The 26234-nt window shown below is 54.7% G+C and overlaps 3 protein-coding genes across 5 annotated transcripts in view; all 3 read right to left on the bottom strand.

The window, feature by feature from the left end:
- Positions 1-3982: 3982 nt before the first annotated feature.
- On the bottom strand, positions 3983-5533 carry LOC131497701 (somatotropin). Its single transcript, XM_058704204.1, has 4 exons — positions 5208-5533; positions 4868-4984; positions 4547-4708; positions 3983-4271 (listed from the first exon to the last, which is right to left on the bottom strand). The coding sequence occupies exons 1-4, from the start codon at positions 5289-5291 to the stop codon at positions 4071-4073; spliced, it is 564 nt and encodes a 187-aa protein (XP_058560187.1). The 5' UTR covers positions 5292-5533; the 3' UTR covers positions 3983-4070.
- Positions 5534-13910: 8377 nt separating this feature from the next.
- On the bottom strand, positions 13911-17265 carry CD79B (CD79b molecule). 2 transcript variants are annotated; one of them, XM_058703818.1, is made up of 6 exons: positions 17113-17265; positions 16399-16443; positions 15298-15600; positions 14941-15059; positions 14627-14668; positions 13911-14515 (listed from the first exon to the last, which is right to left on the bottom strand). In XM_058703818.1, the coding sequence occupies exons 1-6, from the start codon at positions 17177-17179 to the stop codon at positions 14417-14419; spliced, it is 675 nt and encodes a 224-aa protein (XP_058559801.1). In that variant the 5' UTR covers positions 17180-17265; the 3' UTR covers positions 13911-14416. The 2 variants fall into 2 exon arrangements, with proteins under 2 accessions (XP_058559801.1, XP_058559800.1); XM_058703817.1 differs by having other exon boundaries at positions 16399-16446; positions 17113-17263.
- A 4011-nt stretch (positions 17266-21276) lies between these two features.
- SCN4A (sodium voltage-gated channel alpha subunit 4) overlaps positions 21277-26234 on the bottom strand; it is a 45015-nt gene continuing 40057 nt past the window's right edge. For both annotated transcript variants that reach the window (XM_058703242.1, XM_058703241.1), the window contains 2 exons: positions 25464-25734; positions 21277-24697 (listed from right to left, as the gene is read on the bottom strand). In XM_058703242.1, the coding sequence (XP_058559225.1) occupies positions 23472-24697; positions 25464-25734 (1497 nt within the window). In that variant the 3' untranslated portion in view covers positions 21277-23471. The remainder of the gene's footprint in view (positions 24698-25463; positions 25735-26234) is intronic.

The raw sequence follows: 26234 nt of genomic DNA, 5'->3' as shown, positions 1-26234 counted from the left end.
TACAAATTGTAACAAAGTAGAGCCTACAGAAAACTTTCTTTCACCCAAATCAGCTTTTAAGATTCATGAAAAGTAAGGAGGACTTGGTGTTGTAACCCTGGGGCTTACTGTCCAGGTGCATTTCCATTATTCCCCAATGAAAGCAGAAAGGTATTGGCTATCCTTATGAAAGGAATGGTAAAAATGCACTGCATAGATCAATTACAGAGAAAAATTAGCTTTCAGTGAGAACAGACCTCAGTAGCATATGGGGCTTGGGAGCAACAGGTGCCAAGGGATAACAATGTTATTTTTTGCTCAGAGGTCCGGGATAAACCTCCATCTTCAGTATTGGGTTTTCTCACTGGTAAAATGTTGGTATTATAGGGACTAGTACAGGGGATAATGAGGCTCCAAGCCTTATAATCTTCTATTCTGGTCTGGATGCCTTGAAGGGTTTCTTTATACAGTATTAATTCTGGGAAGGGTTTTTGAGGTATCTACTTGAATCCTGACCAGAGGTGTGCTGTGGATTCTGCCAATATCAGCTGAAGATGTTGCCCATGAAAAGGATGGTAGCTGATCCAAGAGGAACAAATGATATGGCCCCCAGATTCTGCTGTAGTGAGTCTGTTTTCTGTCAAACCCAAGGCCAATACACTTCCAACAGGCACAATTGCACCAGGGGCAGTCTGGTTCCAAACAGGAGTCAAACTGAAGGTCAAGCAAACACTCTCACATGGGATAAGGCCTTAAAACAGATCCTGAATAAAGTCTGGAGAACTCAAACACAAAGACAGCGGAGCTCAAAATCCAGGTGAAAACTTACCCTCAAACTCCAGGGTCCTCCAGCCAAGCCCAATTGGCTCTGTGGGTGCCAGCACCTGTTTGCTGAGCAGCCTTAGAGTTGTTGGAGGCTCTTCTCTGGACTAATGTTAACCTTAAAAATAAAATGCCTGTTATTTTGCTAGCAAAAATGGGTTTATATGGGAACATCAGAGAATCACAACTCAGAACAAGCAGGCTGCAGTAAAGCCTTAGGCAAGTCCGCAGAATAAAGGAGAGCTTCCGCTCTCCATAATAGAGGAAAGGAGGAAGTTGGGGAGGCTGTTATAAACAAAAAATTCATTGGAGTAAAGTGAGAACTGGAAGTATGGTGACTTCTCATTGGCTGAGCTGTGACTGTTTCTCACTGGCTGCGCTGTTGCCGGGGCAGGAGGAAAGACCTTCCTCTCGCTGGGTTAGTAAACTAGTTTCCACTTAAGGTCCTTCTCTTCCAGTTGGGTCTGCAATTGCCAAGTGGTAGGGCAGAGAGCTCCCCCTGCTGGGCGCCCAATCCCATTCTAAACTAGGTTTCCTTTTTTTAAATTTTCACAGAAGAAATTCAGGTGAGAGTAAATTTAGGTCATTTTAGATTACAGTAAATTTACAAGATCGCATGGAGTCAGACAAACATTATTGCTAGAAAATCTCATTAATCTTACTTTTGGGAAGAGTTTTCATTAGAAATTTAAAAAAAATTTTTTTTCAATTGGGGTAAATTAGACATAACATAAAAATTACCATCTTAACCATTTTTAAAAAAAGCATTTTATGTTTAAGTAATCTCTACACCCAACTCGAACACCAGGGGCTCCAACTCAACCCTGAGATCAAGAGTTGCATGCTCTAGCATCTGAGCCAGCCAGGTGCGCCCCCCCCCCCCCCCACCAGCCCGCCCCGACCCCAATCTTAACCATTTTAAGTGTTCAGCTCAGTAGTGTTGACTACATTCCCATAGTGTCTGTAGGACCCTTCATTTTGCAAAATTCCACCCATTAAACAATAGCTCGTCATTCCCTCTTCTTCCAGCCCTGGTAACCACCGTTCCACTTTCTGGTCTTTATGAATTGAAGTACCTTGCCGAGAGAAATCATACAGTAATTGCCTTTTCGTTACTTGCTTCTCAGAAATTTTTGGTTAGAATTAGAAACGGAGAGTGCCGCAACTGACCCAGGTCTTCATTTCCGGTGGACCAGGCTGTCTCATCTTTGTGGTCCCTAACTCAGTGGTTCTCAACTGCGTTTGCGCATTAGACTCACCTGGGGAGCTTTATTTATTTATTTATTTATTTATTTTTTTATATATTTATTTTTGGGACAGAGAGAGACAGAGCATGAACGGGGGAGGGGCAGAGAGAGAGGGAGACACAGAATCGGAAACAGGCTCCAGGCTCCGAGCCATCAGCCCAGAGCCTGACGCGGGGCTCGAACTCACGGACCGCGAGAGATCGTGACCTGGCTGAAGTCGGACGCTTAACCGACTGCGCCACCCAGGCGCCCCTCACCTGGGGAGCTTTAAAAACCACTCCTTCCTGGATCCCTTCCAGACCAATTAAATCCGAATTGCAGGGAGTAGGAGCGCCTGGGTCTCTTAAGTGTAGGACTTGGCTCAGGTCCTGATCTCACGGTTGGTCTGTTCTAGTCCTGCATCGGGCTCTCTACTCTCAGCACAGAGACCCTTTTGGATCCTGTGTCCCCCTCTCTCTGTACCCCTTCTCCACTCTTGAATGTGCACATGCTCTCTCTCTCTCTCTCAAAATAAATAAATGAACTTTAATAACAAGTATTTAAGCATTCCATCAGAAAACAGGGAACACCCCCAAAATTCAGTGCAAAACAGCTGATTTCTTGAGTGCTGTAATGTGTCAAACACTTCAGAAACACCATTTTATCTAATCCTGACATTAGCCTTGTAAGGCAATTTATTATCATCTCATTTTATACACGAGGACCCTGGGTCCCCAAGAGGTTAAGTAATCTACTCATGAGCATAAATACAAGTCCAACTATTTCTGATTTTTGCCCTTACAAGTTACCCCAATCCACTGTTCTCAGAAGAAATTGCTCAATGACAGCTTGAGGAGAAACTGTGTTTGGATTAATTTTTGTCCTTAAACATGTTTTCAATAGGGATTTGTCACCGATGTTTAAAAACTAGATTTCACATGTCCTGGGGTGCCTGGGTGGCTCAGTTGGTTAAGCAACTGGGTCTTGATTTCGGCTCAGGTCATGATCTCGCAGTTCCTGAGTTCGAGCCCCTCATCGGTGTCTGTGCTGACAGCATGGAACCTGCTTGGGATTCTCTCCCTCCCTCTCTCTCTCTACCCCTCCCTGGCTTGTTCTTGCTCTTTCTCTGTCTCTCAAAATAAATAAATAAACATTAAAAGGAAAAAGTCTGGACGTCCTGTCTGTCTCGAAAAATCAGAAGGTCTGGCAGCCCTTCCCACAGTCCTGAATGGCAACAAGGTTCGATAGGTCCCACCTTAGCTGGGTCCTGAGTTCTCTTGACTTCCCCGGTACCCACATGCTGGCATGTGTCCCTGACAAGGAAGTGGAGCGTCAGTTATGATTTATCCCTTCACACCATGCCTTCATTACTTTCGTAGTTGTCTACCTGGCACCTGCTGGCCCTGAATTTGCAACCCCAACTTAGTCTTTCTTCCACTTCCCTTGCCACCATCCAGATCCCAAACAGGCTGGTTCTGTTTGTCCCAAAGCCATTTTGCATTGTTCCCCTTTCCTAAGAGTAGGTGGGTCTAATGTGTGTTCGCCTTCAACTTTGTGCACAAAAGTAATTCTAGGATTTCTCTCATAATTTTCTCCCATGTCAGGATGTTTTGCCTCTGTACTTAATAGCTTATTTTGCTTTCCATTTTTTCCCTGCTCTTGGGGGCTAGATTTGGTGTTGTGGTGCCCACGGGGGAGAGAGGAACACCTCCAGGTACTCGATGGGGGTGCTCCTGACCTATGACTGCCCAGAGAGCTGGGACCTCAGACCTGGGCAGGGACCCAATGTGTGATGGAGAGGAATAAATGTGTCGGTTTCTTTCTAGCCCAGGAGGAATCAGGTCAGGTATCATTCCCAGTCGGCCCCCACAGGATGTCTGCGGCTGTCTTCCCAGCCTGGACCTTGCCCCACATAATAGAATGACACCTACTCAGATGATACGATGCAACTTAATTTTATTAGGAAAGCACAGTGAGCACTGGAGTGGCACTTTCCAGGGTCAGGGGAGGCGCTGGGGAGGGGGCAACCGAGATGCCCACCAACTAGAAGGCACAGCTGCTTTCCACGAAGCGGCGACACTTCATGACCCGCAGGTACGTCTCAGCCTTGTGCAGGTCCTTCTTGAAGCAGGACAGGAGCCCATAGTTCTTGAGCAGCGCGTCGTCACTGCGCAAGTTTGTGTCAAACTTGTCGTAGGTTTGCTTCAGGATCTGCCCGGCCCGGGGGCTGCCATCTTCCAGCTCCTGCAAAAAGGGGAAGAGGGACGGAGAGGCCCAGTCTTTGGCCACTGCTCCTTCCCTGTCCCTCTGTGGGTGGCCCTCCCCTCCAGGGCTCTAACAAGGGCACGGAGGATTCACGGTGGGGAAACGAGTAAGCTTTCTCAGGGGTCAAGGCTGGACTGTTTACTACAAAGAAAGGGACAGCCTCTCCCAGTGCACGCAAGCCCCCACCCCTCAGTTAAGTCAGCCTGGCTGCCGCCAGGCCCCAAAGAGGGGACCCGCAGCACCACGGTCCCCACCCGCATCAGGGCTTGGATGCCTTCCTCCAGGTCCTTGAGCTTCTCGTAGACCCGGTCCGAGGTGCCGAACACCAGGCTGTTGGTGAAGACCCTGCTGAGGAATTGCACGGGCCCGAGCCACGACTGGATGAGCAGCAGGGAGAAGCGGAGCAGCTCTACGTCCTGTGGATGGAGGGGGCGGTGGGCACGCCAGCCTCTGCCCGGGGGCCGCCCACCTGCCTCCCTGCACACCCTCGGCCCCAGGGAGAAGGCTGCCCAGGGCCTGACTCCTGCAGACGAGGGAGGCCCCTGATCCTTGGCCGGGCGCCCCTGGCCACTCACGGATCTCTGCTGGGCCTCGTCCTTGCCCGTGGGGGCCGGGATGGTCTCCGAGAAGCAGAAGGCAGCCTGTGCGTTCTGGATGGAATACCTCTGTCCCTCCGGGATGTACGCCCGCTCCTGCAGAAAGAATGCCCGCCCGGGTCTCAGCTGCACGGTCCTCATCACTGCTTCATTCGGAAGCTCCCTCAGTTTGTGCTCAGCTGACAGCCTCTTCACTTGGATGAAATAACCCTGAGCTCCTCAGTTTCCTCCCATTACCTCCCAGGGGTGATATTCACACCTTCTTGCACCACCCCCACCCCCCCACCCCCCCACCGGCGCCCATTCCTGGGGAACTTACAAACTCTTTGTAGGTGTCGGCGGCCAGCTGGTGCAGGTGCTGGGCCCGGAGCACGGCGTTGGCAAACAGACTGGACAAGGGCATGGCTGGGAAGGCGCCCACCTCCTGGGGCCAGGGCAGGCAGAGCAGGGCAAACGCCAGGAGCACAGAGTTCCGAGGGCCTACAGAGAGGGACCCGGAGGGCGAGGCCGTGGCCCAGACAGCAAGAGGCCTCTGTTTCCCGTCAGCCCTTCCCCTCCCCGCCCGGGGACGGAGAACATTTAAAACTTGGCCAAATGTCTGGGCATAGATGTCTCTGCTCACATTCAGCAGCCCCAAAGCCCAGGGTTAGTGTCCCCATCCACATGCCAGGCCACCGCCTTGTGCCTCAGTATACACTGAACCCAAAGGGATTTTAGGGGCACTTACCTGCAGCCATCACAGCTGGGGATGAGCCGTCCACAGGACCCTGAGCGGTTTGGGGAGCAGGGTGCTGGGATCCTGGAATCAGTCCCTTGCGGGCCCTTTTTATACCCTGGTCCCTTCTCTATCCCCCTCCGCCCCCACTTATTTTCTCTATACATTTATGCATCGGGCCACTGGCCGGCCTGTGCTGATGGATAATTTAGAGTCTCCTCCCTCTTGTCCTGTTCCCGCTCTTCTTGGGGTCATGTCCCCCAGGCCTTCCCTGCCATCTTCCCCTGTCTGCTGTCACCAGCCCTGAGGGTTGTGCACACAGGGTCTCAGCTTGAGAGAACATCCGATCTGTACTCATTTCAAGGGGGAGGCGGCAGAAGGGAGTAGCCTGAGTTCAGGTGCGTTCTGGCAGGTACCATCGGGGGGTTGTCCACTCAGGTGAGGAGGACCCACCCCGGCCCCCAAAAGGGGGGCTATGTCAGGCTGGATGTGCTGTGAGAGCTGCGCTACCTTCCCTCATTCTCTATTCCTATTTTCCTCCCTGCACGGTTCCCCTCCATCTACCAGACAGAATGTGCGTCTGGGGAAAGGGAGCCCAGAACAGCCATGGATTCTGAGGTTTCTGGGCACAATTCAGTCCCAGATTGCCACCTTCGTCGCTGTCACCATCCCCCTACCCTTTATCACCATCTGACCACGTGGTCCAGCCCAAGGCAGCTGGTGCTGGCCTCGACCCCACACTGCCCTCCCATTTCTCTGCCGTGGGGGCTCCTCCAGGTGGCTGAGGCAGAGGACCAAAACCAGAGACATCACTCTGCTCCTCGAACATGCTACAGAGATGCCAACCAAGAAGCAGAAGTCCCAGGAACAGACCCAGGCCACAAGTACTTCCCCCTGGCAACCCAGTCACCATCAGAGGGTCTCAAGATCAGAAGAGCCCATGCGGGCTTGGGTCTCATTCCCAGCACTGAAAGTCCAGGCACAGCACCCTGAAAGATGATCTCCCCAACCACCCTAGGCTCCTCTTAGTCTTTCTTCTACTTAAAAAAAAAATTTTTTTTTAATACTTATTTATTTTCAGAGAGGGAGAGAGGCAGAGAGAGAATCCCAAGCAGGCTCCATGCTGTCACTGCACAGCCCAATGTGGGGCTCGAACTCATGAACCATGAGATCATGAAGAGCAGAAATCAAGAGTCAGATGCTTAACCGACTGAGCCACCCAGGAGCCCCTTTCTTCTAATATTCATATAGAGCTCATGAGGGTGCGACAGCATGCCCACGCATTGTCACATTTAACCCTCGCGGCCATCTCGTGAAGGAGGTATTATTACCACCCCATTTTGCAGAGGAGCTGACCGAGGCTCACTTGCACGAGCTGCCTCAGCCAAAGCCGACCTCCCAAACCTTGCTCTTCCCATGTTGCATCATCCCAAATCTTTTCTCCTCAGCAGATTGGGTGGGCCAGTCAGTTATTTTATCTTCTAAATCCCTCTGAATCCAGGGATCCTGCCCCTAATCCCAAGGGTCCCTCTGCCTCATTTCATCCTTCCCCTAAGAGGCAGATTGTTGCCCCTCATTTCCCAGGTGAGACTGGCTCAGAGACTCGGGGTGCATGTTGGAGACCAAGTGGTAGCGCGAGGCTGGGGCCGGGAGGGCTAGGTAGGACTGCTGCCCTCCAGCCTCCCGGTGCCCAGGGTTGGGGCCGTTGCAGCATCCACAAGTTACCAGCATCAGATCGCCCCCGGGGCTCAGAGCGGGAAAGAACACATTTCCCCTCCCTTTAAACCTTCCACTCCTTGAGTCTAAGAACATTTAGCACTTGCCCTGTGGGAAAATAAACAAGTGAATGAGGAAACCCTTCTAGGGGCCGTTGGTTATGGTATTGGCAACTAACATGGAAAATTCACACCCTCATGGCCCAGAAGGGGAGTGCTTGCGTCTTGCCACCTCCCATTTTTGGGATACAGCTTCCTTTTCATCCATCATTCTGGAGCCATTGTCCAACGGTGCCCTGATTCGTTATCTGCTAGGGAAGGCACTGGGACCCATGGAGCTGTTCTCCAGGTAGGACAGAGGAAGGATCAGAGTGGGCTGTCATTAAAGATACAGGCCTGGGGCACCTGGGTGACTCAGTCGGTTAAGCGTCTGACTTCAGCTCAGGTCATGATCTCAGAGTTCTAGAGTTTGAGCCCCACATTGGGCTCTCTGCTGTCAGCACAGAGCCTGCTTCGGATCCTCTGTCCCCCTCTCTCTTTGCCCATCCCCAACTCATTCTCGCTCTCTGAAAATAAACTTAAAAAAAAATTATAGGCCTGAAGAAGAGGGGGAGCATGGAGAAGGCTTTCCTCTCCTCCTTGCAGCTCTACCAGAGAGGAGGGGCCAGGAGGGAAATGGAGGAAGCTCTCTGAGCCCCACACAGCTTTCTGCCTCCCCACCCCCATCTTTCCACCCTGTGGAGGGGAACTGATGTGAAACCCATCATGACCAGTTTCTAGCTAATGAGACTTGTATGTGAACTATGGACCAGGGGGGAAGCCTCAGACCTCCCCTAGGAGTGAGAGTACAGGAGCCCAAGTTGGGGACTGCTTGAGAAGCACACAAGGTGGGCACAGGTGAAAGGTGGCTGAGGCTCTGTCTGCATAGGCAGTGTACTGCTGAGAATAGGTGGAACTAGCCAGATCCAGGGAGTGTCTTCTCTCACCAAACCAACTTCTGTTGACCCCAGAACTAGATCGGCTCACAGGACTCTGGGGGTCCCTGGGGATACACCTTTACAGAAAGATTTACCGTGGTGGCAGTCACTGGACCCAAGAGGCAGGCACTGAAGGCTATGGACTTGGGATTTTCCCTCCAGGACTGGGGAGTCACCCATCCTTTCCTGGGGCACCACGGGGCCAACCCCCTGGCTTCTCCAGGTTCAGAGACTGTCCAACCACGGCCTCTGCATGGTGGCTGAAGGGAAGAGGCCATGATTAGCATCTCTGGGGGCAGCCAAAAAAGGCTCAGGATGAACTGCCCATTATCTTGGAATCTATGAAATTCAGTGTGTTTGGAAGCCCTTCCTATTTCCAGAATTGAAATCTGGAGTTTTCTGTACCTGTTGTGGAAGCTCACAGATTTGCTTTTGATCTAAAAGCGGCCTCTTTCAGGGTTCAGGAGCCCCTCTGAGGTTCAATCCGTGGAGTGCGAGGCCAAATTTTTGGGGGTCTTACTTACCCTGGCTGTAGAAATAGCCTCAGAGGGACTGGTGGCCATTTTTTCCGTTCCCCCCAACTCTGGTCACTTGACGTCCACTAACTCTGTCCTGCCTTCCTTGAGGCTGGAGGCTGGGATTGCCCCTGGGACATACTCCACCTCTTCTTTGCTTCCAGCATGAGTCTGAGCACCGGTCGATCATTCAGCGTGGGGTCAAGGGCTCTAGAGAATATTATGTGGGGATTCCCAAAGGCTTCGTCAGGGGAGGTGGGGAAAGGATCACTATTCCTGAGTATGCCAGGCTCTGCACTGGCTGATAGGAGCTGGAGGCCCATTTCGTATGAGGACACGCTCAGACTCAAAGAGACAGAGTGGTTTTCCCACGGTTTCTCTGCTCTAAGTGATAGCTGCTGAAGGCCCCTATCTCCGCCCCCATCCCCCCCCCCCCCCCGGTGTCCCCACCCCCCAGCACGAACTCTTTAGAACTCTCATCCAGGAGAGACAGTGGAGCTGTGGGGCGTGGACAGAACGTTCCTCAGCACAAAGCTAGCAGAGTAAGGTCAAGTCCCCATTCAGAAGATGTTCAGTGAAGTTGGGGGGAATTGAACGGAAGGAACTTCACCCCAGAATGAGGTCCACGGACACCAAGAAAAGCGGCAGAAAAAACAACCCAATGTAGCCCGATTTAATGAACCAAATCACATCATCCTTCACATGTGTATTGCACGTTTCAGTGTACATCACGTTTTCACTTCCTTTATCTCATTGGACCCTTGGGTTTGCCAGAGGGCCCAAGCATGGAGGAAGGGCCTTGGAGGGCTTGGGGGTGGGGGGTCGAATGGGGGTGGGCACTCCTGTGGGTTGATAAGGTTGTTGTTTACACTGGTTGAGGATCTCTGAACCATCTAGAAGTGCATAACAGCCTACATAACTAGACCTATTAAGTCATTTCCACTTTGGGGACTATTCCCCAGGGAGACAGTCCCATTGAAAAAGAAGCAGTAAGTACCCGGCTGTGTCCAGCAGCTGTGGGAAGTCTGGGGTGCTTTCCTGACCGGTGCCCTTCACTGGAAATCATTCTACTCTTTTTGCCTTATTCTATGCTTATTTGTGAACATCTTAGCCCCCTTATGGGACTGCAAACCCTTTGAAGCTGGATTCATCCCTCTCATCCACTCGTTCGTTCACTGCCACTCTTCTTTGTGCATTACCTGGTTCTAGACGTAGTTGTCGCTTTTTCTGTATGCCAGATACTGTACCCGGCAGATGGGCATACCCTGATGAATGAAAGACATGATCCTTTCTTGGCTAAAGCTTATAGTACCCGGGGAAGAGAGACAATAGGAAACAAATAAATACATAATGGTAAAATATATAAGGAAATTTCATCTTGTGAAAATTGCCATGAAAGAAATAGCCAAGACATAGAGACGAGAGAACAGCCTGGGGAGAGGGGGAAACTGACAGGGGGGCACAGCCCCAGACCCAGGAACTCAACAAGCATGTGCTGGGTGGATTTGAATGAATGCAAATGCAAGACAATGCCAAGGAAAGAACCCAAACGCCCACCCACCCAGAAACGGTAAGGTAGGCCACGTTGTGCCTCAATGTCCTCCTCATAGAATGAATTCAAATAACAAGTGCCAAAAATATAAATAAAAAGTACAAGATCTTGCAATGCACGGCACTACATCCATGAAAAAATTTAAATGAAAAAAAAAAATAGGCAAGGCAGTACGCAGATGCTGATCACAAGTCCACACAAATATTCTGCACGGACTCATGACCTGCTGTGCCTGAGCCCTAAGCGGGTCCTCACGAGGTGTTTAGCACCGCCTCCCCCCGCCCCCCTGCCCCCCTGCCCCCCTGTTTTTGCCATCTGAGAAAGTGGTGTTAGGTCGGAGAGAAAGAGGTTTGTTTTTTTTTTTTTTTAGTTTTTTTTTTGGCTTTTTTTTTTTTTTTTTAATTTGAGAAATGCACTAGGATCCTTCTAAATGTGTTTTTAACACCCTGTACTCTATCTTCAGGATTTAATGCTAGCTAATTTTTGTTCTCTGTGGAGTCACCGGCATTTCCAGGTGAAGGCTTTGGAGCTGGAGGAGCAGCTGAGGTATCCCAAGTGGGTTTGTTGCTTTTTTTTGTTTTCTTAATTTTTTATTAATGTTTATTTTTGAGACAGAGACAGACAGAGTACGAGTGGGGGAGGGGCAGAGAAAGAGGGAGACACAGAATCTGAAGCAGGCTCCAGGCTCCAAGCTGTCATTGCAGAGCCTGATGCAGGGCTTGAACCGGCAAACCCTGAGATCCTGAGCTGAGCCGAAGTCAGGCGCTTAACCGACTGAGCCACTCAGGTGCCCCTGATGCTGTTCTGTTTTTGTTGGCAGCTGAGTCCCCAGCAGATTCGGAAGGTGCCAGAACCAGGAGCACTGTGGCGAGCCGGACACATCTGGTAATTCCCCAGGGGTGGGCTCTGATTCCAGCCACTGGGGTCATCTAAAGAGAACACTCGAGGACAGAATCTGGGAATCCCAAACCCCGTGTTCCAAGATGGCCTTTGAGGCCCTTCACAGAAGACCCAGACACCTGCTAAGGGACAAACACTACCTGCCAGTGACATTCAAACAGTGGCAGCTTTTCACATTTTGTTTTGTTTTTCTCTTACCTCTGATTCTGCTGGAAAAACACCCAAACCCTTGAGTCAGAGCACCCCAGGCCTAGCAGCACCTGCGTCGATAAAGGCCGGAAGTCAAGCTAGAACGAAGAAGGAACCAGCCTATGCTTACACCAGGGCCCCGAGGGACTGGGCTGGATTCCCCCAGTGGGCAGTGGGGCATGTGCCCACCGAGGCACCTTGGGGCTGTATTCTGGGGAGGGGGAGGCCTGGAAGAGCCGCCCAGAGCTGGCACCCTGGAAGGATGGCCCAATGGTGTGATCTCCAGCCCGGCTGGGAAGGGAGTGGGTCCTTCAGGGTGTTGAGACTTGCGAACAATGGGAAGTATTTAAAGATGGCCAGAGTTGTCCCAGGATTCTCTCCTCCTTGGTTCTCCTCCTTCTTTACTTCCTCCTCGGTGTCTCAGTGCTGCAAAGTCCTCCGAGGGAGGCAGCTGTGATATAGCGGAAAGAATGCCGGGTTTGGAGTCAGAAGGTCTCTGTGTGATTTTGGCCAGTTGTGATCTTCCTGGGCCTTGATTTGCTCATTTACCAAATGGGGATAATGCTGCCTCCTTCCAGGCTTATGCTGGGGCTCACGCGAGAGTATGTACATGAATATGGAGGTATTCAGTACAATCTTATTGACATTTAAGAGGTGCTCATTATATAAGTATTTTGGGGGCCCAGTAAAAGATTTTGGTTCACGTCCCGTATCCTGATTACAGCGGTGGGGTTACACAAATCTGCACATGTGCTAAAATTCATCAAACTGTACACTGAAAGAAAACATAGTCAATTTTACTACATGGCACAGTTTTTTTAAAAGAACAGCATCTGGCTCAACGCCCTTCTCTCAGACAAGTTCTGATGATTCCCATTCTACAGATGAAGCAACTGAGACCCGGGGTTTTCATCATCCCCACCAGGATCATCCAGCTTCATCTCCACTGCCTCAGTCAGTTCTGGGGGCCAGGGACCCATAAGATAGAGACGGCGATACCCATGGCACAAGCCCCTAAGACAGAAAAACAGGCCAGGGAGGTCTTCTACATCATAACCATGGGGGCAGATACCTTTCAGGGGTGTCTGGGGAAGGAGGCAGGCCTTGCTGCTCGAATAGTTCCCTGCCAACAGTACTGCAAAGCATTACGGAAACTCAGTTATTCAGAACTATTAGTCTTTTCGTAAAGTCAGTGCCTCCCTAGACTCAGGGCAGCCCCAGGCTGGGGGAGACCCTGCTTGGGGGAGAAGTGAAGACTCCCTCCCACCCCCAGCCCGGCTGCCAGGGTCCCTCGTGGAGGTAGAAGGACAGAATTAGCGCCCCTATGCAAAGCAGCAGGAGAGGAAGGGCTCTGGCTCAGTGGAGGCAGATGCCAAAACAAACCAGTTTTCTCGGGCAGCCCAGAGACCAGGGAGGGAGAGGGCCCTACCTGGCCTGCCCAGCATGGCTTTGAGGGAGCACCACCGAGCGATGCAGAGAATGACTGTTGGAAACCCCAGGGCCAGGTACCTCAGCCCCCTGCTCCACCTGGAGTTCCAGGGGGAAGCTAGTAAAAATTGGTGGCTGCCCTTATTGGCCCCCACATGCTGGGCTTGGTTCTCCAGTTAAGTTGGCAGCACCCCGGGGGCAGAGATTTCTCTGGCCTGAAGCCAGAGCATGAGTGGCAAAGAGGTGTTTCAGGGTCCCCCCAAGGTCGACAGGAAGTAGAGCGAGGCCTGGCTTTGCACATAGAGGTTAATGGCACTTGAGATCCTAGCTGGGAGTTGTTCCCAGTCACTCCTGCAGCTGGCAGGTCGGGGCCCTAATTTGTAGGGCCCTAGGGATCATTTTGTGGGGAGCTTGGGGCCCTAGGGGACCTCTGATGTGGTGCTGGGAAAGGCTGAAGGAGTCACCTGACGAAGGACCCCCAAACTTCACCACCGCAAAGCCTCCCTCTTTAGGAATCTCTCTCTTGCATGGCTCTGGGTCAAACTTAAAAACAAAATTTCCAGGCTTGGTAGGGATTCATTTATCTGGAGAACATGGCCAGCATGGGCAGCACAGGCCAGTAACAGGGCTGGGGCAGGGCCTGGGGATATTTGGGAGGGCTTCTTGTAGGTGGAGGGCATTAAAGGACAGTAGGGTTGGGATGGGTGGGTGAGGGCAAGCTCCTCCAGGGCTGAGACCCCTGCCCTACAGAGCAGGACCCAAGCGCTGCTCGTGGGCTAAAGAGAAGGCAGGATGGGGGCATGCCCGCCAATAAGGGCTATTAGCTTTTCTCCAGGCTGGGCCCAGCTGACGGAAGATGGAAGGCATGTCCACAGATCCCAGCCAGGCCTTCAGAGAGAAGCCCGTGAGCACGGAGAGGTCCGTGAGCCCTATGGCAGTCATCCTCTCCCGCACCCCACGGGCCCACAGGGGCCCAAACATTTGTGCCCAGAGAGACTCTCACCCACTCCAAACCCATAGATGTCACAAGCTTGTGTGTAGTTTCACGACACACCGTTTATTCCATAGGACAATGGGATCAAGGCCAGGAGCTCCCTGGGGTAGCAGAGGGAAGGAGAGAGTGGGAGAGGCAGGTGGCTCTCCCTGGCCCCTCTGTGGCCAAGTGGGATGGGCCACCACCTTTCCCAGGCTCTGCAGGAAGCTGGTCTGCTCTGAGTCCATTTGCAGGTTTTGGATAAGCCTCTGTCTTCCCCGTCCTGAACGTGGGATGGATCCCCACATAGCACCCCCAGAAGGCTGGGTCCAGTCTGTCCCCAGAGAACTCCTCACTCCACATCACCGCCCTGCACCCCTTCTACTCTGGTCTCCTCGGTAAGAGCTGGAAACCAGGGGCTAGAGGGGCAGGCAGATCTGGTGGGCCAGCTTCGGAGGCTGACCGAGGTCCGGGGAAGAGATGAGCTGGGAGCTGGCAGTGGCTCTGAAGCAGTCCACGAAGGCCCAGCTGGCTGGGCCCAGAGGCGTGGGGAGGGCCGGCCCCTCACTCTTGGCCTGGGTGCTCCCCCACTGACCACTTCACCTCTCCCGTCCGTAGAGTCACTATGTCCTCATAGGTGGCTGTCTGGTCAATATTCAGGCCCTGGAGACATGGAACGGTGCTTAGGCCTTGGTTACTCCTTGACCACGCCAGTGGACGGTGCCATCAAGCACCCCACAGCCCCCAGCGCCGCGGGGTCCCCCCGTCCCTTACCTCGTAGGTGTGGTCTTCATCCATTCCGGGCTTGCTGTCATCCTGGTGGGGCGAGGGATGGAGAGCAGAGTGTTAGCTTCCCCCACCCCATCCACTGCTGGGCCAGGCCGGGGAGGGCCAGGGACACTGGCCCGGGGGGAGGGGTTGGGGGTGAGGGGCGAGGGGTGAGGAGGTGAGGTGCCCTCTGCCAGAACAACCGAACGAATGAAGGAGAGTTTGAACAGGTGTCAGTGGGCAGGCTATGGGCCTGGGGAGATGGAGACCCTGCCCACGTCTGGCCTGCCCCATGGCCGCCCCCCGGCCCCGGTGGTCACCTTGTCCAACAGCAGGAAGATGGGCACGATGATGAAGAGGATGATGAGCAGGGTCTGGATCATGATGATGCCATCTTTCAGTGTGTTCCTCCTCTTCAACTGTGCTATGGTGCTGAATCCTGTGGGGAGGTGGCAGGGGGTGGTGAGGCTGGGGCCCCCTCTTTGGGCCCGCACCCCTCAGGACCTCCTCAGCGGCTCTCCTGGGTGTTCTGTGGCCGCGGCCACCTTCACCGTGTGGCCCCCCCCACGGGCGGCAGGCCGGGCTGGGGCAGGGGTGAGGGTGGCTCAGTGAAGGCTCCATGGCCCCATCACCCCTTCTCCGCCCCGCCCCGGCTGGAGGGCAGGCCCCGAACACACCCATGACTCGCAGCTCAGTGCCACAGCCCGTGCTGGGGGACGACTTCAAGCAGTTCTGCTGGCAGAAGTAGATGCCGTTGTCCTGGAACTGGATGCCCTGGATGGTGAGGGTGGCAAAGGTGCCGTTCTGGCTCCTTAGGATGCGGGCGTCTTCCAGCAGTGGCTTGGGCTCCAAGTCCGTCTCCCGCTTCCGGAGCCAGCTCACCGCTCCCAGGTCCTTTGTGTAGCACCTGATCTCCACCATGGCTCCCCTTTTGCGGGCTATGAAACGTGGGTTCTGCCAGACCCGGGCACAAGTGCTTCCTGTGGGCACCGAGGCCGGGATCAAAATCCCGCTCTGCATCTTCCCGACTGCCAGCCCAACCACGGACCCCCGCCCTTGTCTGTCCTTGCTTTTGGGTACAGGACGGTCATGAGGCAGAGGTGTGGAGGAGCTGAGCCATGTGAGTGGCCAGAGGCCAAACCACCGGGTCCCGCCCCTTCCTGATTGCACCACCCCCCTGTGCCCCAGCATTTGATTTTCCTTTAGAAGGGCTCTGGAACCTTCCGATTCCTTTCCACGCCTATACAGCAGCCTGATCTAGGCCTCTCCTGCTGGGGTCCAGAGGCCCATAGGACAGCCCCCCACCTGGCCTGGTGCTCTCCCTTCGTTTTTATTCCTAAATCTTCTTTCTCTCCCACATACTTACTCCAAGAAGCCTCCCTCCTGCCTCGTTCCCAGTAAGCGAACCGTAGGAATCCCTGAGGCCCTATGGTCTGTCAGAGCCCCTAAAGTTACAGACTCTTTCCCGGGCTGAGTCCGACAGTGGAACTCCCTCTGGCTCCCCGCCTCCCAGCTTGGGTTTAGTCACACCCCTTAGTCTCTGGGACTGGAACACTTATGTCTAATGAGGATGACAGCTGGCAGGAGGGGTGCTGGGGGGCCCTCGGAGCCAGGCCTCTGAGATGGAGACCCTAAGGTAGCCTAGAGATGGGTGTACTGGCTGGGGAGATGCAGGGGCACAAGGGCACAAGGGGCAGCCATGGCACGGACCCTGGGACCGGGACCAGCACTGGACGCAGACACACTTGCCCCCAGAAGGGGCAGGGGAAGTGGCTGACCTTTGGGATCCTGGTACAGGTCTTCTGTTTTGGCTGCTGGCACACCTGCTGGGTGGGAGGAAGTAGGCGGGGCTGGGTCAGGGCTCTCCCCTGGAAAGTGGCTGCCCCACCCCTGGGGCCCCCAGCATTCCTAGACCCACTTCCTCCTCTCAGGACATCAGCTTCGAGACCCTTCAGCCCCACCGTAGCAGCGCTCCGGAGAGACTGGAATGGAGCAGGGTCACCAGAAATCCACTTCCCGCCCCCTCCTTCTGCCTTTGACCTGACCAACGGCCTTGAGCAGGCACCCTGGATGAGACCAGGAGGGAAGTCACAGCTGGATGGCTGTCCTGTCTTCCAGCCCAGGGGACCATTTCTGGACCATGCACGTCCCCGGGTCTGGTTGGGGGCAGCCTCTCTCCTGTGTCGCCCCCACACAATGCCCTCAAGGGACTGGGGGTGAACCACGTCATGGACACCAACCCCTCACCTCACACCCAGCTCGGCCTGCAGCCCTCCAAACAGGAGAGGGGCTGGGGCCACGGACCCCCTGAGCTCCTCAGCGTAGGTGATACGCCAGACCCAGGCCCCGGGGCAGTCAGAGGGAGACAGGAGGCCGAAAGTGTGAGAGACAGAAGGGGGAGGTTGGAGAGAGCAGGACACAGAGCGGTGGAAACAAGCAAACAGGCCGTGACAGAGAGCGAAACCACGGGTCTCGTTTCGGGGGTGCCGTACCTGACAGAAGCAGCAGCAACACCACCAGCCAGTTGCTGGGCATGGGAGACAGCACCAGCTCGGCCATGGTTACCACTCCGTCTCTGTCTCTGACCCCGAGCTGGAGCTGGTGACGAGGACAGAGGCTCCTGGGGGGGAAAACGTGTAACTGCCTGGGCTGCAGCCGGTCCCCTCCCCGCCTCTTCCCCACCAGGCCCCTTCCTGCCATGCAAATTGGGACCCAGGGGAGGCACCAGCTCTCCGGGGACCCTGGGGGAGGGCGGGGGAGGGAGGGCTCTCTTGTCAGCTGTGCTGCTAAGGCTCAAAGGGCATCACAGCTGGGGTCCACCACGGTGGGGGGGGGGGGGTTGACCCTGGGAGGCAGGAGCCTCTCAGTCTTCTGAGGGTAGTTTGTGCGTCCCTCCCCTTGTCCCCACCCCACTGATGGTCACGTCCTGGAGTCCCCCGGCCTCCTATTGTACAGTTCAGATTCCCAGGCACTTAGCTGAGTACACATGGGTCCTGTGGGTGAGTGTGAGCACAGCTCCTTGGCTCGGGCTCAACCTGCGCTCTGCAGGAAGAGAGGCACCAAGGGAGGATGGTACAGGGGTGTGGGGGGCAGCTATGGGCCCAGGCCCGGCACCTGGAGAGGCCCAGAGTGCAGCCTCTTGGCTGGAGTGCAGGCAGCCATGTTGGGGGTTGATGTAGATTTGACCCTGTGGAGGCAGGGAGCCACAGAGGTTCTTGAGCAAGAGCCAGGTGTGACAGCCACCTGGGACAAGACATGGTCCAGACCCTGGCAAGAGGCCTCCCTTCCTCACCTGGTGAGAGAATTTGTTCTCAAAAAGGGGGTGAACTTAGGTAGGTAGAGACAGCTTAGAAAAAACCTACAACTCAGCTAATCAAGGGACTCCCAGGGATTTGTCCATAGCTCTCGGGTCTTGGGCAGGGGGACAGGAGGCTAGTGCTGGGGAATCTTCAGATTCTGAAACTAAGAGGCTCTCTGGCTTTATCTTGCCAGTCAGTAGAGTGGTGGATGAAACCATAGTGTTCTGGAGATGTGTTAGAGAGGTGTGGAGCTGCCTCCCACGCCAGGGTTAACAATGAGAAAGGCAGGGATCTGGGTGGTACCCCCTTAGTCCTGGTGGGCATAGGCCCCTAGTAGGGGCTACCCCCAAGGAGTGCCAGCCAGGACCAGAGCTATAGAAAATGGGGACTGGAGAGTTAAGTTTTCATCCGAGGTACAGCTCGTTCCTGGCAGTCCCAGATGTTCTTGCTGTTCCCAGATGTTCCAGATGAAAAAAAAACATTTCTCTGAAAAGGTGTCAGATGTTCAGTTCGCAGAACAAACAGCCCAGGAATATAAACATCACCTGAGGTCAGCCTGGGGACCACAGTCCCCTTGTGCTGGTGGCGGTGGTTGGAGACCCTCCAGAGGAATGGGGAGGGGGGGAATCCAGGGGTCTTTGCATTTAATAAAGTACCTCCTCATAATGGAGGCCTTGGTTAGCTTTGGAGCTAGTGTCCCCCCGACATTGGGAAGCTAATGGGGGAAGGCTTGGGGTACACACCTGTGTGTGCGCACGGGTGTATGCTCACATGGGTGTGTTGCCTGGGCTGTATGGTGCGGGCCCTGCTCAGGAGCTGGTCCCGGGGCCCAGGGTGGCTTCATGGGGGATGGAGGCTGGGGGCAGTTGGCATCTTGCAAACACATCCACACATCCACGTCCCCCCGTGCGCAAGGATGCAGATGTGTCCTTTGGACTTCATTCCCATTCATGCCGGGCAGGGATCCGTTTTCAGGAGCGGGTGGAAGTGGTGCCCCCCCTCCACCCGCCCCCTGCGCCTTCAGGGTTATTTGTCACAGTTGGGGCCGTGCTGTTCCCTCTCTGGTGACAACAGTACAGAGTTCTGTCTGGGGCTAGTGACGTCTTTTCTTTCCTGGAACAGGAGGCCTTATAAGCCCACTCCTGCCTCTGCCCCCGGCTTCCCTGGGCTGCAAAAGACCCCAACATCTGGCAGCCCCCACTTCACCTTTCCAGGAAGACAGCATCAAGACAAGAGATGGGGGCATGCGGAGAGGGGACGAGGGGCTTAGGAGTTTGAGGAGGCAAGAGGTCAGGGACCACCCCCCCCCCCAGCAACCCTGGGAAGGGTGGGAGAAGACACAACCTCAATTTGGAAGGAGGGGTTCAGAGTTCTGCCCTCCCCTCGGTCCACGCTTCCTGGCTCTGTTCCGCTGGCTGTTTTGTGGAGGAGGCCTGCTGGCTAAGAAGGTTTGATTCCCGGCCCTGCCGTGTACCAGGTAGAAAGCCGCCCCACGTTCCCTGGTGCTTCTCAACAAGGGGTGATCCTGCCCCCTCCCCCCACCCCCCTGGGAGCATTCGGAAAGGTACTGGGACCGTTTCAGTGGTCGCAGTGACCAATGGGCACCACTGGCCTTCACGGACCAGGGGTGCTGAATTCCCTGCAGCGGGAGGGACAGTGTCTCACAAAGCAGATTTCTTGCTCCACATGCCAACAGCGCCCCAGTTATGCAACACCCATTCTTAACCCTCAGAGCCCAAGTTTCCTCATTCGTGTAAGACAGAAGTAATCGTAATAATCCATTCTTCACTTCGGGGCCGTCATAAGCGTGGAAGGGAATCCAGTATCTGAGCGTTTGGTGAGAAATCTGGGAGCACAGTTTACCCTCAGGAAGGTGGGGAGTAGCACTGATAACTGGCTCTCCAAAGTGGATAATTTTGAAATATTAGCTTATGTTTTTCATCCAGTATTTTGCCTCTTTTCCTCCACTATTCAAGGCTCAGGGGAAGGGTGGGTCAGGGCACTGCGCGAGATCTCCTGTCCTTGGAGCCAGACAGAGCCCTAGGCACGGTTTGCAGAAACTTACAGTGAGAAGGAGCCCCACCCCCACCTCACGGAGGGAGGTCAGCACCCTGGTGGGGGGCTCAGGACCCTGCAGGGATGCTGAGCCCCTCTCCCCACGCAAAGAGCACAGCAAGGTGGGAAGGGGCCTCAGGAAGACGGCTGACGGATGTCAGGGTGGCCTGTGATGCCACATAACCTCAGGACCCAGGAAAAGGGGGTGCAGGAATCTTGTAAAGGAGTGTTTACTAGTTTGAATACATACAGCCCTGGGAATCAGAAATCAAGTTGTAGAAAACAAAATTATATATGAAATTATATTTCACCCACCAGGACTGTGGACTCATCTCACTACATCATATTACTCATTGTCACAGGTCCATAGGGACCCTGGGCTCTCTGAGGTCAGGGTTCAGAGGCAGGTCTTTAGGGGGGTATCTCTGAGGAGAGGGAGGGGTCACACCAAGTGTCCCTCAGGCACCTCTGGGCCTTTGGCGGGGTGGGGGGGGGGTGGCGCACAGAGAAGTGAAGTGTCCAGAGAGGAGGGACTGGGGCCACTGGGTCCCAATACCATTTCCTGGGCACCATCACGGGTGGGGAGAGGGAGCGTGGTGCTGTTAGGGGTGGAGGGCCACGACCCATGACCTTACCTGGCCTCTTGGACTCCAGCTAAGAGGTGGGAGTTGTAACCTTAAAAATAAAACTGCCAGGTATTTTACCAGCAAAAGACAGGTTGATTCCGGAATGGCAGAAAATTGCAATGCCAAACAAGCAAGGAAGGCAAAACCGCGGGCATGTCCACAAAGGAGAGGAGGCGCTCCTTTACAGAGGAAAGGGGGACTTTGGGAAGGCTGTTGTAAACAAAAGTCCATTGGTGTGAAGTGGGAGCTGGAAGTATGGTGGCTTCTCATTGGCCGAGCTGTGACTGTCTCTCATTGGCTGGGCTGTTGCCAGGGCAGGAGGAAAGCTTTTCTTCTCAGCTTCAGGGATAGTAAATTGGTGTCCACCTGCAAGGTCATCTCTGTTGGGTCTACATTGATGATGAGTGGTGGAGCCTGAACGCTTCCTCTGCTGAACCTCACGACTCCATTTTAGTGAGGTTCCCCTTTCTTAATTTTCAGAGTCCAAGCCTCCTTTTGGAGGGGGGCAAGAAAGAGCTGGACTGGGCCAGAGGGGGAATTGGGGCCCTCTCCCCACCCTGAGGCTCCCCGAGCCTTCCTCATTTGGCTTCAATCCCCACCAGCCCTTCTTGTCCTTGCAGCCCTCAGACGCTGTCAGTGTCCACATGCGGAGGTGAGGAAGGAAGAAGCTCGCACATGAGAGGCACCAGGGGGAGGTTTATTATAAGAACTGTACAAAGGAGCCTGCCTGCCAGCCTGGCTTGGGCCTGTTCCCACCCAGAGTGGGAATGGATGTGGACGTGTGGGGGAGGGGGCCACGGGCAGGGGAGGCTCTGCAATCTGGATGCAGTCCAATGGCAAGTATCCCATCCAACGGATGCTGAGGCTCTTGGGGCCACCCTAGTTTGGGGCCTGAGGAGGGAAGGGGCATGGGCAGGGTGCTGGTCAGGGAGGAGGCTGCCCTCTGTAGGATGCACCTTCTGCAGGAAGAGACAGAACTTGTGCAGGAAGATGGAAGGAGTGGGGCCTCCTTCCACAGAGGACACAGGCAAGAGACAGGGAGCAGGGCTGGGACAAATGGGTGTGATAAAGAGACTAGGAGGAAGGGAGAGCAGGTAGCAAGGAGGCCAGCGAGCAGGGCAGACAGAAAGGAAGGCTCCAGCCACAGGAACGCACGAGCGTGTATGCGCGCGCGCGCGCGCGCACACACACACACACACACACACACACACACATTGTTTTGGAGGTTTTGCTGCTTCCTGAGTTTTAATCAAACTGTTCACAAGAAACAAGAAGAAAGAGAAGAGGAACTTAAGGTCAACAGGGAGTCAACGTGCAAACCTGCCCACACACGTTCACATTTATCCACATATAGCACAGGCACACCACACCAACAGGCCTGCACAGGAGACAGACAGACACACACACACACACACACACACACACACACCAGTCAGACTACAGGGGCACGCTGACATGGTACACACTTGCAGAGACAGGACGTAGCACTTCACGTACTTGAACGCACACACACAGCTGTACACATAGGTGTGAGGCAGACACAAGGCACACACACAAGTGAATAAATCCAATGACACCTGTGCAGGTGTCTCCCTGCCTCCTCTGAGCTCTGGGAGCCAGCAGAGGCCTGGCTGGTTCTGCCATGCCCGGATCAGTGGTGCCAACAAAAATGGAAGTTGGAAGGTTGGGCCTGAGCCAGGAGAGCTGTGCATGTCCCAGTGTTGAAATCTCTAACACGGGAGCAACGACAACACTCTTAGGATCACTTTGAGGATGGGGAAGAAGAGGATGAGGAGGAAGGAAAAGAGAGATGTGGTGGGGGATGAGGGCATCTCAGGGCTTGGTGAGGCTACAAAGAGCCCTGTGGCACTAATGGAGGAGTGAAGAAGGGAGGGAGGAAACAGAAATCTACCTCCGGAGCTCCAGGGTCCCTGCCCCGCCCCAGGTCTGGGTGTTCAGGCCAAGAAAGCCTCCAGTGCAGTGATGCAGCTGACAACACCCAACCTATCCCAGCCATCCGTGCTTCCTAGAAAAAGACAATTCTCAAGTGGAACCCTCTGTCCGCTCTTCCCCTAGGGGCCAGCCAGGGGAGCCAGGGGCCTGCACAATGGACAAAGCAGGAAATGGTTTCGGGGGCCACAACCCCAGCCAGATGCATTAGGATCCAGGGGCCAATCAGACTTGGGGAGACATTTCTGGACCAGTGACGTTTCCCTTCTCCAGGGAATCCATGAGCTGGCAGGATGAAGCTATGTCCCAGCTGGGGGGCGGGCTGGTAGGCCCCTGGGGTCAGGTGTCCACTCTCACTGAGGTTAAGACATCTTTATCCAGGGAGTGCCTGGCTGGCTCAGTCAGTGGAGCCTGCGACCCTTGATCTCGGAGTTGTGAGTTCGAGCCCCACATGAGGTGTGGAGATTACTTAAAAATAAAATCTTTAAAATATATCTGTATCCAGGAGGGGTCTGGAGGGGGGGGGGCTGAGCCACTTCCTGAGGAGAGGCCTATAGCCCTTAAGACTCTGGTGGCAGGAGGGCAGCTAACCCATCCATCGTAGGCTGGCTCCTCCCCAACATGGGGGGCAGAGATTCTGGTGTTCTGACCTCCCCCCAAGAGGAGAGGCAGCAGGGCCCATGAGGAGGTGAGGACAACTTGAAATGAGAAATCATGGAAGCTGGGGCCTCAGGCCCAGTGTGGAGCCTCTGAGTGCAATTCCCATTTTCCATGGCCTGGGTGTCAGCCCCAGCGTGACCAAATCCTGTCCCCAACAGAGAGCCGATCAGTCGCAGACTCAAAGCCCTGCTCCCTCAGTGAGCAGGCACCATGAGGGAGCTTTGGGGCTGTGCCAGGCTCAGCTGGCCACCTCGTTACTGCCTAGACGAGAGATTCCTTGACCCCCGGGCGCACTGTCTGCCCTGGGGATGGGGAAGGAGGGAGGGCAGCGTCTGAGGGGCTGATGGGTGTGAGTCCTATGGAAGGTCCAGAGTCCCCTGATGAGCCCTTTTCCTCACCTGTGCTCTGCACACTGCTGTTCCCATTCTCGTGGCCATACATCTTGCTCATGGTGTTGGCGATCAGGCCCTCCTTCTCAGGACCCCCATCCCCATTGCCATCCCGGCTGTGGCGGTACATGTAGGATGCCTGCTTCACAGTGCGCTGGAGCAGGTGCCGGCGGTAGGCCCTCTGGATCTTGATGGCACACACCTCCTCATGCTTCCTCTTGAGGGTGGTGGTGATGGGCTCATAGGAGACTTTGGAGGGGTTGGCTGCCATGAACTTCTCCTCCATGGTCTCCTTGAGGGCGTCCATTTCCCCAGAGTCACCTAGGACTTCCTTGGTGAGGGCAAAGAGGATGTCCAGGCAGTGGATCTTGTCCCCTGGCACCATGGGCAGGTCCAGCGTGATGAGCTTGATCTTGTTGGGCTTGGCGATTCTCAGTGGCTCCTGCAGGGTGTCCACAAAGTCAGAGAGGCGGCTGTAGGCAATGAACTGCGTGGCGTCAGGGTCAAACTTCTCCCACGTTTCGTAGAACATCTCAAAGTCATCCTCGCCAAGGGGCTCGCTGCTCTCCTCAGTGGCCACGTTGAAGTTCTCCAGGATGATGGCAATGTACATGTTGACCACGATGAGGAAGGAGATGATGATGTAGCTGCAGAAGAAGCAGATGCCGATGGAGGGGTTGCCACAGTCGCCCCTGACACTAGTGCCTGGGTTTTCGAGTGTAGGGTCACAGTCAGGGGGCCCGCTGTTGAGGATGGGGTTGAGGAGCCCATCCCAGCCAGCCGACGTGGTGATCTCGAAGAGGCAGATGATGCTGTTGCCAAAGGTCTCAAAGTTGAACATGTCGTCGATGCCCGACTCCTTCTTGACATAGGCAAAGTTGGACATGCCGAAGATGGAGTAGATAAACATGACCAGGAAGAGGAGGAGGCCGATGTTGAAGAGGGCAGGCAGGGACATCATGAGGGCAAAGAGCAGAGTCCGGATGCCCTTGGCCCCGCGGATCAGCCGCAGGACACGCCCGATCCGTGCCAGGCGGATCACTCGGAACAGTGTGGGTGACACGAAGTATTTCTGGATCAGATCGGAGAGCGCGAGTCCTGCAGGGAGGAAGTGGTGAGGACCACTGCCCTTGGGTAGGAGGCTGGGTCAGGGAGTAGGGGGCATGCAGGGCTCAAGGGGGCCTAGCCTGGTGTGCTCTTCCCCATAAGGGAGAGGTAGAAGCATGGTCCGAATGGCCTGACCCATTAGGCCGGGCTCTTCCAGGGCCCTGGGGCCAGGGGCCACATCTCTGCCCTGACACAGCTAGATGGGGGTGGGATATGCCCAAGGTGATGGGGTGAGGGTACGGCTGACTCCCAAGGCTATTTGCAGATGCCACAGATGAGACAGAGAGGGAGGACAGCTCTGTGTGTGACTCTGGGCATGACATTTAACTTGTTTGTGACTCAGTTTCCTCATCTGTAAAGCAGACGCGGCAACAGTACCTGCCTCCCAGGATAGCACAGTGTCAGGTGCGTAATAAGTGATCAATAAATGGTAGCTAGTTGCTATCATAATTACACACACGTCTCCGCACTTCCCCTGTGTGTATGAATAGTGGCACCATCTTATGTCTTCCGCTTAGCACATGGGCACCTGAGCGTGCATCTACCGGTCAGGTAAATGTTTCTAGCTGTGCATTCACGTGTGCGCAGGTGACGGACTGCCCGTGGGCCCACCCTGGGTGCCTTTGTGAATGCCAGGTGCATGGGCACACGTGTGGGTGTAAGTGTGCGTGTGAGCTTTCCAGGTGCACGAGCAGGTGCACGAGAACGGGAGCACCCGGTCCTCCTGGATGACTCAGCCCGGCCTGGCCCCGCTCACCCACAATGGACAGGATGACAACCACAAAGTCGAAGATGTTCCAGCCGACGGTGAAATAGTACTGGCGCAGGGCGAGCATCTTGAGCACACACTCCCCGGTGAAGATGATGATGAAGACCATGTTGATGTTGTACAGGATGTCCACTTTGAGCTGGCTCTGGTCGTCTGTCTCCACCATCATGGTGACCATGTTGAGGCAGATGAGGATCATGATCGTGATGTCGAACACCTGCTTAGTCACGCAGTCGTACACCATGCCCTGGATCTTGTTCTGCAGCATGGGTAGGAGTGCAGGGGTGCACGTGGGTGGATGTGGGGGGGCAGTGGTAAGGACCCACACAGGATGTGGACAGGAGGGAGACACAAGATGACACAACAGCATGACAGAAAGACAGACAGAGAGAGAGAGAGAGAGAGAAGAGGTGTGTCAGGGCTTGTGGCAGAGTCGGCCAGGGCAGTGGGGGAGGGGGGGCGGGATCCCTCAGAGCAGATCATCCTGTGGGGTCTGTGGGTATCTTCTTCACTCTAGGACCGTTCCTCCCATAAAGGTCCCCCAGCAACCTCTCATCCTTCTCCCAAAGTCACTGCTCACTCAGGAGGGTCCTCTTCCTCCCACTTCTAGGGGCCCTTGCCCCTGAGGCCACCAGCTGGAGGGGTGGGCGGACACTGGGGGCTGTGCAGGGCCAAGTGAGGGGTAAAGCAGTGACTGGGGTTTATCAGGCAGCTGCCGCTCCTGCACGCGGTGCCTCTGTGCAGTTATAAAGAGGCCCC

The sequence above is a fragment of the Neofelis nebulosa genome, chromosome 16 (genome assembly GCF_028018385.1).
Source record: "Neofelis nebulosa isolate mNeoNeb1 chromosome 16, mNeoNeb1.pri, whole genome shotgun sequence".
NCBI classification, from domain to species: domain Eukaryota; kingdom Metazoa; phylum Chordata; class Mammalia; order Carnivora; family Felidae; genus Neofelis; species Neofelis nebulosa.
The sequence above is the reverse complement of the archived record's forward strand: the minus strand, read 5'-3'. Positions and strand labels throughout refer to the sequence as shown.

Bases quoted from the DNA above. Each gene is read 5' to 3' on its own strand.
- LOC131497701 (XM_058704204.1), bottom strand. From the start codon at position 5,291: ATGCCCTTGTCCAGTCTGTTTGCCAACGCCGTGCTCCGGGCCCAGCAC. The intron at 4,985-5,207 runs GTAAGTTCCCCA...TTCTTTCTGCAG, and splicing joins CCGACACCTACAAAGAGTTT to GAGCGGGCGTACATCCCGGA. The intron at 4,272-4,546 runs GTGGGGACCGTG...CCCTTTTTGCAG, and splicing joins GCATCCAAGCCCTGATGCGG to GAGCTGGAAGATGGCAGCCC.
- CD79B (XM_058703817.1), bottom strand. From the start codon at position 17,179: ATGGCCGAGCTGGTGCTGTCTCCCATGCCCAGCAACTGGCTGGTGGTG. The intron at 16,447-17,112 runs GTACGGCACCCC...CCTCCCACCCAG, and splicing joins GTTGCTGCTGCTTCTGTCAG to CAGGTGTGCCAGCAGCCAAA. The intron at 15,601-16,398 runs GTCAGCCACTTC...CGGTGCCCACAG, and splicing joins CCTGTACCAGGATCCCAAAG to GAAGCACTTGTGCCCGGGTC.